The sequence below is a fragment of the Canis lupus genome, chromosome 15 (assembly GCF_011100685.1).
Source record: "Canis lupus familiaris isolate Mischka breed German Shepherd chromosome 15, alternate assembly UU_Cfam_GSD_1.0, whole genome shotgun sequence".
Taxonomy (NCBI): domain Eukaryota; kingdom Metazoa; phylum Chordata; class Mammalia; order Carnivora; family Canidae; genus Canis; species Canis lupus.
Window position 1 is genome coordinate 38251672 of NC_049236.1, and position 10403 is coordinate 38262074.

The 10403-nt window shown below is 34.4% G+C and overlaps 1 protein-coding gene across 4 annotated transcripts in view; it reads left to right on the forward strand.

The window, feature by feature from the left end:
- Positions 1-9241, forward strand: part of TMPO (thymopoietin) — a 35923-nt gene extending 26682 nt beyond the window's left edge. The window contains exons 5-9 of one of the 4 annotated variants that reach the window (XM_038558730.1): positions 5640-5759; positions 5859-5954; positions 6388-6498; positions 7518-7606; positions 8809-9241. In XM_038558730.1, the coding sequence (XP_038414658.1) occupies positions 5640-5759; positions 5859-5954; positions 6388-6498; positions 7518-7606; positions 8809-9094 (702 nt within the window). In that variant the 3' untranslated portion in view covers positions 9095-9241. The remainder of the gene's footprint in view (positions 1-5639; positions 5760-5858; positions 5955-6387; positions 6499-7517; positions 7607-8808) is intronic. The other 3 variants (XM_038558731.1, XM_038558732.1, XM_038558729.1) reach the window with 3 other exon arrangements.
- The last annotated feature ends 1162 nt before the right edge of the window (positions 9242-10403 follow it).

Consider the following 10403-nt stretch of genomic DNA (forward strand, 5'->3'; position numbering starts at 1 on the left):
TCCAAGCAAGCCGCACATACTGTTTTGGTGGGTTTTTTTGTTTGTTTTGTTTTTATCTCATAAGCCTGTATCCATCTCCACTGTAATATTCCCCTCCATTAATTCAGTGAAGAAACCAGGTCAATTCTCTCCAGAATTTCCCACATTCTTGATTTGGCAGATTGCTTCTTCAAGTGTCATTCAATCTCTTACTCTGTATTTTCTGTAGCCTGGAGTAAGACCTGTAGTAGAGCAGTATAGAGCTGTAGAGTAGACCTTTCTATGATGATAATGTTTTTTCAATAGCCATGGCTAGAAGTTACCATATTGAACAGCATAGATGTGGAGGATTGGTCAGATTGATGTTCAGTTTCTTGGACACGAATATTTCATAAATGGTGTTCTGCCCTTTATATTTTACCACTTCAGGAGGCAAATGATGCTAAATTAGTAATAGGTTCAGATGTTGAAAGCATGATCCATCCATTTTAAAGTTCCATGTCACCCTTTAACAGTTTTGACAGCCATTTATGATTATTGCCTAGATCTACTATTTTGAGGTTGTAAGGTAGAGATTTTTCTCATTCTCTCATTCCATTATGTCTGTAAGTGGAATTCTTTTATAAAGAACTTTTCCCTCATTATCTGCATATTATCTTCAGATAAAATTCACACAGGACAGCTAGCATAATTTGCCAGCTTTCAAATTAAAGTGCCCTAGTCACTTTGAAAGATGATCAATAAAATATTTTTTAACTAGTAAGGTTTTTATATATTTCATTTATGATAAGTTACATTCATCATTTTCAAATTGTGCCATCTTTAGCCATTGGGAATTACTGAGTTGGTTCCTGTGTCGTTTTATTGGCCCTGTTTGTTTTTTGATAGTTTCTTGTTTTCTGCCACAATAAGAGGTCTCAGTCTCATGTATTTTGCCTGCCTTTTACCAAATCAGCCATTTTCCCAAAGAACCCTAATCCTTTTCAATGAAAATATTATTTGGAGTCTACCTACAGTCTGGGTGCTAGGTTGTGCATTTCTGCTGGGTTGTCATTACTTCTAGGCCTTTTTACTAGTAGAGGTAGGAGTACCTACCTTTTAAAAAGAAAACTAAGCACAAATTCATCAAATTTATGGACGAATGCAAGCTATCTACCTTGTGGCTGTTCTACCTAGATCTCTTTTGTCCTGAGCATCTTGGTTCTTAAAATTATGTGACTTAACGTAGTTATCACTACATAGATGTTTCTAAATAATATAGTACTACTGATCATAAGGCTGCTAAACAGCAGTTTTGGGGGGTTTTTACAGTGTGGTTTTTTGTTTGTTTTGTCTTGTGGGTCTAAAATCAAAATACTGCTTAAAGTGACTTGAATGAATTTTTTTTCTTTCATATCTATTTTTTAATTATGGAGGACATACAGTTTTATTTAGGCAAAATAAGATGGAGTTAGAATCTGGCTTTTTGTTCCTTCCATTTATAGGTAACTTTTTATTAAGTTCTGGTTAAAATTTTCCTTTTGAAAACATTAAGTAAATACATAGATTAATAGTTATTTTTGCTCCCCTCCTTACATAAAAGGCAATGAATTTAGCACATTTCTATCTTTCTGTTAATCTAAACATGTAACCTGGGTATCACTCTCTATCAGGATACAATATAGCCGTCTTCTGGATTGCTCTGTACCACTGCCTGTCATTGCATTTTATGGATGTACTGTGTTTTTTTATTCAGCCACTTTCCTTTTGGTGGGTACTTAGATTATTTTCATTTATACTGCTTAGATAATGCAAAAATGAATTGAACAGCCTTTTACATGTATCATTTCTTATTTTAGCCAATTTATCTTGGGGAAATCTAGAAGCATAATTGCTGGGTAGTTTTGGTTATCAAATCTCCTGCATAAGAGTTGATGCATTTTGCATTCCCACCAGCAATGTATGAGAATACCTTTCTCTAATGGAGGAATAGGACGCTGTTTTAAAAAAAGATTGATATGAGTTAACCAGATTACTAAATTGGTAGTTCTTCAGGGTAACGTGGTTTTTAATTAATTATACTATCTCTTTTATAAACTTAGTTTTGTGTAAATCTTTTGTTTAGAGCTTGTTTTTACTGACAGACCTATAGCCTCCTTTAATAGCCCAGCTTCTGCATTCTTTTGTGCCTCAACCGCCTGCTGTTTTCCAAATAACTTTTTGCCTGGTAGCTTATTGAAAGGCAATTTGAGGTTTTTGTTTCTTTCTCCTGTTGTATTCCTGATAAATTAAGTAGTTGCTATAGAACATCTTGCTGAAAATAGATGACATTGTTATTAGTATTTTGGCACCAGAGTACATAGCAATCAATGAATTTCTTTTCAATCAATAATTTTCCCTTGTTTGCGGTGGATTCTGGTAGAAAAAAATCTTCAGAATATCTTTTCTGGTGTGTGAAGAGTTGTCAACTAGTTTTCTATGAAGGTTATTAATTCTGAATTAGATAATAATAGTGAGGGCAGCCCTGGTGGCTCAGCGGTTTAGTGCCACCTTTGGCCCAGGGTGGGATCCTGGAGACCCAGGATCGAGTCCCATGTCAGGCTCCCATGGAGCCTGCTTCTCCCTCTGCCTGTGTCTCTGCCCCCCCCCCCCCCCCCCCCCGGTCTCTCATAAATAAAAATTTTTTTTTAAAGATAATAATAGTGAAAGAACTAGTAAAATTAGTTGACAGTCCTCACCCAAAGAATTTAATAAACCTGGGTAAAAGGAAGTATAAATGATTTATAATGAAAAGTTTCTTTCTGCCCCTTCCCAGCTATTCCCCCACAGGCAGCCAATATGTTTCTTGTGTTCCCTTCCATAGAAGAAAATAAAAGAATCTTTAAATGGAACTTGACTTTAAGATCAAAGATAACAGGAATGTAAACATGTTATTTTTTTATTAACCATAATAGTTTCAGTGGATTTGGTAAAATTTTTGATGAAGAGATTAGTCCAAAATACAACAAATAGAAAATCCTGGAATTTGATAGATAACCAATTTTAAGGAAAAGCAATGTCTCCCCTCATCCCCACCTTCTTGGACAAAGCTAAAATATCTGGTCTTTGTGTTTTATCAGTTTTATTAGCCCTTTCAAGAAATGCAGTTTTTAGGGGCCCGTGGGTGGCTAAGTTGTTTGGTCTGGTTGACTGCAGCTCAAGAGATGATCCCAGCGGGGAGTCTGCTTCTCCTTCTTCCTGTGCTCCCCCCCCCCTTTGTGTCTCTTTCTCAAATAAATAAATATAATATTTAAAAAGGGAGAAGGAAGTAGTTTTTAATTCTTTGAAGAGTTTTTAAACACTTAGTATAGAGGCGCCTGGGTGGCTCAGTTGGTTGAATGTCTGCCTTTGGCCCAGATCATGATCCCCAGGGTCCTAAGATCCAGCCCGCCCTTGGGCTCCTCCCTGCTATTCTGTATGCAGCCTGCTTCTCCTCCTCCTCTGCCATTCCCCTCTCTTATGCTCTCTGACTCTATCTCTGGGTTAAATAAATCCATAAAATCTTTTAAAAAAACAAAATACTTAGTATGCACTGATAGTACCAAATAGGACTATCAAACCAGAATATTTTTAAAATATTGCTTCTAATTAATTTTATTGGCATTGAGCAATTAACTATTAAAGAGGAAACAATTGAAAGTAGTTTTAGGAAAATACTTGACTTTGAGATGCATCACAAGTCAGTTACAGTATCTTAAACCAGATGTTTTCAACACTGGCTGCACATAAGAATCCCCTCAGAAGTTGTTAAAAAAAAAAATTTTAACTATGCCCAAGACACTTCTGGAAGAGACTCTGACTTGATTGGACTAATGTAGGGTTGCAGGCATTTGATATTTCTCAGAAGCTCCCTAGTTAATACTGTGCTGCCAGGATTAAGAACCTCATACTAAAACTATTCTTCCTTTCTATTCAAATAATCAGGGATTTGATTGTTAATGAACATTTATCATATTTGTGTGTAACTTAACAGATTTGTCTTTTGACTAATCTTAAGTTTGCATTCAGCAAATATTTCCTATTTGACAGCAGGAGAAGGACCCCAGAGTTTCCAATTGTGAGTCAGCGAAACTCTTAAAATGTTAATCCCAAGTATAGATAAATACAAATTTAGATATGAGACTAAATAAATTTGTGCCTTGCGGGGTTTTGGTAATAATGTTTTCAGTGAAGTAAGGATACTCACTGGATAAGCACTCTTGTCCCAGGATGAGAGTAAAATAAATCTGTCTTTAAAAATAATAGGAACTTACTTGGAAACGAAAATACCAGTTATTTAGATAAAGTATTAGTTTGAAAGCAGAAGTAACAATATAAGCACATTCTAGTATAATACTACCATTGATGGATATTCTCTGGTTACTTTATCTGGTAATAGTGGTTTCAGAGTTTAATAACTTGCTACTTGGCTGGGGATCCCTGGGTCGCTCAGTGGTTTAGCGCCTGCCTTTGGCCCAGGATGTGATCTTGGAGTCCTGGGATCAAGTCCCGCGTTGGGCTCCCTGCTTGGAGCCTGCTTCTCCCTCTGCCTGTGTCTCTGCTTCTCTCTCTGTGTCTCTCATGAGTAAATAAATAAAATCTTTAAAAATAATAATAACTTGCTACTTGGAATGCAGAATCTCAGGCCCTACCCCAGAGCTATTGAATCAGAATCTGCATTTTAACAAAAGCTCCAGGTGGTTGATCTGCATATTACAGTTTGAGAAGTACCAGTCTAGTGGTTTTCAAACTAATACGTGAGGACTCCTAAATTATTTTTTATTTTTTAAAAGATTTGTATTTATTCATGAGAGGCACACAGAGAGAGAGAGAGGCAGAGACACAGGCAGAGGGAGAAGCAGGTGGGACTCAATCCCCAGCGGCGCTAAACCACTGAGCCACCAGGGCTGCTCCTAAATTATTTTTTAAATGAGGAAAAATCTATTGGCTTTTCAAGGAGTCAGGAATTTGGGACTGGAAGAGAACAATGACCCATCACTATTGCTACGTTTCTGTAGTAAGGAGTGGATAAAGCACTTAGGTTTGGCATTGAAGTTATAGGCTTGTTGTTTGTGAAAGAGGTAACCGCTAGGTTTTTGTTGCTCAATATTAATATCTGTTTCTAAGAAAAGTTTGATAACTGGGAAGTTTTAAGTTCAGATAGCTGTGTATAGATTAAAATTTAAACTGAATCTATTTCATTAATCTTAACTACTTGAAAAGGATAATGCTTAACTTGTGCTAACATTTATAAAATTTTAAGGGAAACTTTTTAAGGGAAACTGACTTGTTATAATAAATGACTTTCTTATAAAAGTCATGATCAGCCTTTTTGTTTAGACAGAAAAGAGGTGCAGTTGTATGTGATACAAGAGCCAAATAGCAAACAGCAAGTCACAGAAGGAGCTGGTGATAAATTATGTGCTTTTATTCTTGCTTTTTTTACGATTTGTGAGCTCCTTTAGTGTATTTTACTGTAAGTGTTTTCCAGTGCCTACTTACTAGCTCAGTCAATACATTTAGAAATAATTTGAGGACATAGCAGTTTGCAAATGCTTGCATTGGGAGATTTTTCATGACCTCTCAGTGTGCTAGCTAATATGGCCATTATTAAGGTGTTTGATGTTAGAATATGACTTTTTAATGTGTCGATGCTTGAATAGAGCTATTCTCAAGCTGGAGTAACTGAGACTGAATGGACAAGTGGATCTTCAAAAGGCGGACCTCTGCAGGCATTAACTAGGGAATCCACAAGAGGGTCGAGAAGAACTCCAAGGAAAAGGGTGATGCAAGGCTTATTGCTTAGAATTGGGTTTTCAGATTGGTAGGGTTTTAGTGATTATTTTATATTTATTGTTTTTGTTTTGTTTTCAAACTAACAGGTGGAAACTTCACAACATTTTCGTATAGATGGTGCAATAATTTCAGAGAGTACTCCCATAGCTGAAACTATAATGGCTTCAAGCAACGAAACCTTAGTAAATATGTTTCATAAACTATACAAGTGGTATTCTTTGTAAATTACCCTTTAATTAGAATTGGGGAGGTGGTAAATTTTGGCAAATCTCAAACTTGTGTTTTTAAACTAATTTCCCCATATAGTTCTGAATTTTAGAATTTGGCTAAATTCTAAAATTCTAATCTCTAATTCAGTATGGCTAATTTATATATATAAATTTGTTCCAAGAATCCTACTTCTAAGTATTGTAAGGATACTTTCTTGCTAAAATATTTAAAGAATGGTAAGGCTTCATATGAGAAGCACTGAATATGTTCATTTCTAGGTTCTTTTGCCTAAATTTTTATTACGGGAAAGTTTTCAGATATTACAGAAATAGAGTATCTTTTTTTCTTTTTACGTGTCTGTTTTGTGTGGATAATTCTGAGTCTGAATAATTTGAATCTTGGCAGGTTGTCAATAGGGTGACTGGAAATTTCAAGCATGCAGCTCCTATTCTGCCAATCACTGAATTCTCAGACATACCCAGAAGAACACCAAAGAAACCATTGACGAGAGCTGAAGTAAATGCATAAAATTTAGATCGATGCTATCATTGATCTTTTAAAGAGGAAATTTTTTATATTTGTTTTTTGCAGTGGGAGGGAGCAGAGCTTTCTTAACTGGGTGGGATGTGTTTGTGTGTGTGTATATATATGCATATGTTATTTTAAAGACATACTTTATTAGTGACAATCGAAAGTAACTAATATAGTATGATATGCTAATACTATCTGCTTGCTCCTGTGTCTCTTAAGTTCTACTTTTCAAGGGAGTATTCATTGGTGTGCTGCTTCTAATATGTTCTCTTTGTTATTGATGTGGGTTGAAAGCATTACTGGGCTGTTGGGGAGGCTATACTATCTTTTACTAAAAGGTCAAATAATGAGACTTTAATGTGACTTTGTATGATGCTTGAATTGATTAACTCCTGTATAATTAAGCTAAAGTACTAACTGCATGATGCATTATAATTTTAATGAATTTTCACCAAAGGTTGTTTTGATCTGAGCGTAATGGTAAACTGCAAAAACCATCAGATTATTTTATTTAAAAAATCATTTTATGGGTTTTTCTTAAGTTAAAAAGATTGAATTGACTCGGTAGTTAAAAGATATACTAAAATTTAAAAATCCATGTTAATTTGATATCTTCCAGATTTCATTATTTATTTTATTAGAAATTTCTTAACAGAAGAAGAAACCGTGTATTTTTAATAAATCCAGTGGGGGAACCTAATGCTGCCATATTAGCTGTACTGAATTTTAGTTTTGGGGGGTTTTGTGGCGTTTTGTTTTGTTTTTTTTTTTAACTTGCTTGAATGCGTGGCAGTCCCCAGGCCCCCATTACCACATTAACATTGAAAAAAATTGAAGGGAGCTTTGGAAGTATATGAATACTTGGGTGGTGATGAATTTAGAAAGGGCAGTGGTAAAAGCTGGGGCAGACTCGAAAGCATTCTGTTCTCTGAAACTTCTTTTTTTGATTATGTTTTAATTGCACATTTACACTAAAGGTTAACTTGTTGTTTGTTTCTTATTAGGTGGGAGAAAAAACAGAGGAAAGAAGAATAGAAAGGGATATTCTTAAGGAAATGTTTCCCTTTGAAGCATCTACACCAACAGGAATTAGGTATTCAGATACATTAAAACAAGTATTAGTGTATTCTACTAGGGCGTTTTTATATATTTACTTATTTATTCCCACCTTTATTGAGGTGTAATTGACATAAAAAATTGTATATATTTAGGATGTACAACATGATTATTTAAAATGCATATATAGGAATTTTAATTTTTTAATTTTTAACTAAGTGTGGTTGGCATATAATATGGGAATTTTAGTTTTTAATTCTTCACACAGTTATTGTACCTGTGTTCTCAGAATTAAACTGTTCTTTTGAGAGTAGTTTAATTCTAAGTCACCAGTTCATGTTCTTGAAAGTTGAGTCAGTTTCAAAGTTAACTTTAATAAGCTGAAGTAAAATAAATAATTTGCCTTCTTTCTAATTCTTTTCTCTAAACAGAAACATAGAAGGAAATAATTTTTTTCCCTTAAGGTTTCCCTTTACTAATTGAAAAGACTGTTTAGATAACACCTGAATTGTTTCCTGACTGAAAGAAGCACAAATTTATTTTTTTCCTCTTATCTCCTAAATATCCTGGCTCTGAAAAGAAGACAAGTTTAGTGACTATTAGTGTTCTGAGTCTTATTTTCTAGTAGAATGAGCATCCAACATTTTATTTATTTATTTTTTTATTTTTATTTTTATTTTTATTTATTTATGATAGTCACACAGAGAGAGAGAGGCAGAAACATAGGCAGAGGGAGAAGCAGGCTCCATGCACCGGGAGCCCGACGTGGGATTCAATCCTGGGTCTCCAGGATCGCGCCCTGGGCCAAAGGCAGGCGCTAAACCGCTGCGCCACCCAGGGATCCCAGCATCCAACATTTTTTTTTTTTAAAGATTTATTTATTTATTCATTCAGAGAGAGCGAGAGAGAGGCAAAGACACAGGCAGAGGGAGAAGCAGGCTCCATGCAGGAAGCCCGATGTGGGACTTGATCCCGGGTCTCCAGGATCACACCTCGGGCTGCAGGCGGCACCAAACCACTGCGCCACCGGGGCTGCCCCGCATCCAACATTTTAAATGAAAAATGTATAGAGATTTTAAATAGGCTGACTGACCTCATTATTTACATGTGACAGTTTTCTATTATTATTTCAAAGAATGTGTTTGAAATTAGGAGTGGTAATAACATTTTATATTTTATATTGAAATCATGACTTTTATCTAAATTTACTTTTTTTCTTCCTGCTTTCACTCCCAACAGTGCTAGTTGCCGCAGACCAATCAAAGGGGCTGCAGGCCGGCCATTAGAACTCAGTGATTTCAGGATGGAAGAATCTTTTTCAACTAAATATATTCCTAAGTATGTTCCCTTGGCAGATGTCAAGTCAGAAAAGACAAAAAAAGGACGCTCCATTCCCATGTGGATAAAAATTTTGCTGTTTGTTGTTGTGGCCATTTTTTTGTTTTTGGTCTATCAAGCTATGGAAACCAACCAAGGAAATCCGTTCAGTAGTTTTCTTTCTAATGACTCTGGTAAATCCATCTGAATGATATCTCTTTGGCACACTCAATTTGGTCTCCTATTTTTTCTAATAACTGTATAAAGAAAATTTGTGTACACTTGTTGACTTGAGAACTAAAAATAATGTGATTTCACCTCAATAAATGTAGATTTCATTGAAAAGCAAACAGGATATATAAATGGACTTCATTTAAATGTTTTGGACTTTGGACGAGTAGGAGATCACTTCGTGCCATATGAATAATCTTTTTTAGCTCTGGAACATTTTTGTAGGCTTTATTTTTTTAATGTGGACATCTTATTTCACTTTTGAGAAAAATGTATATTGTTTTTGTGTATTTGGGAAACAAGAAGGGCAAAATATGGTAGTATAATGTGAAGCTACACATTTAAATACTTTGAATTCTTACAGAAAAGATTTTAAGTATTATTCTCTGCTGTATAAAAACTTTAGAGATACGTGAAACATGAAATTGGTAAGAAAACAAGTAACTTGGGTTGTACTTTTTGTAACTGCCACAGGTTTGATGTGTTTATGGGGGAACATACAGCAATAATCTCTTCTGTAACTTTTATTAATAGTAATATTATTGTAGTCCTATTGTACTCACTTTTTAAAAGATTTCTAGCATCATGAATGTCCTACTTCAGTAAGACCCATTTAAATGCTGTTGATATTTTAGCAGGGATCTTTAGTGCAACATATACATGTTTTAGAGAATTGTTAGCTAGCTGTACATGTTTTTAAAACGTTTAGCTAGCTATAAGGCTGTAATTGGAAACTTGTACTTTTTATTTACAACAAAACATTTATTCTGTTAATCCAGTTTGCTACCAAAATATTTTTTAGATATAAGTGTGTGTCTGTTTAGAAGTTAGAAACTTTAAATACTGGTCTGAGGTTCCATTTGGATTCATTATTACATTGTCTTGTTACCAAAAACAAAATTTGCTATTTTTTTCCCCTATATTTTTCAACAGAATTTGATTTAAAAGTCCAAAAAGTGTTTACTTAAAATTACATAGTAAACTTTTCTTTTTTTTTTTTTTTTTTTTTTTTTTTTTTTTTTTTTTTTTTTTTTCATAGTAAACTTTTCTTAGATACAAAGTAGTTAATACATAAATTTATAATCTCTGAATATGAAGTGGGCATTATGATTTTTATATACTCTTGAAATGGTTAACTTATCTTTGTGGTTGATTTATTTTATTTTTTAGTTAAAACTTACCTCATGTATAACTTGGTTAAGTAAAGTAGTAGGTAATTGAAATTTCAGTAGAATCAAGTAAAACAAAAATTTAAACTTACTCATTTGAATTTAAACTTTACAGTG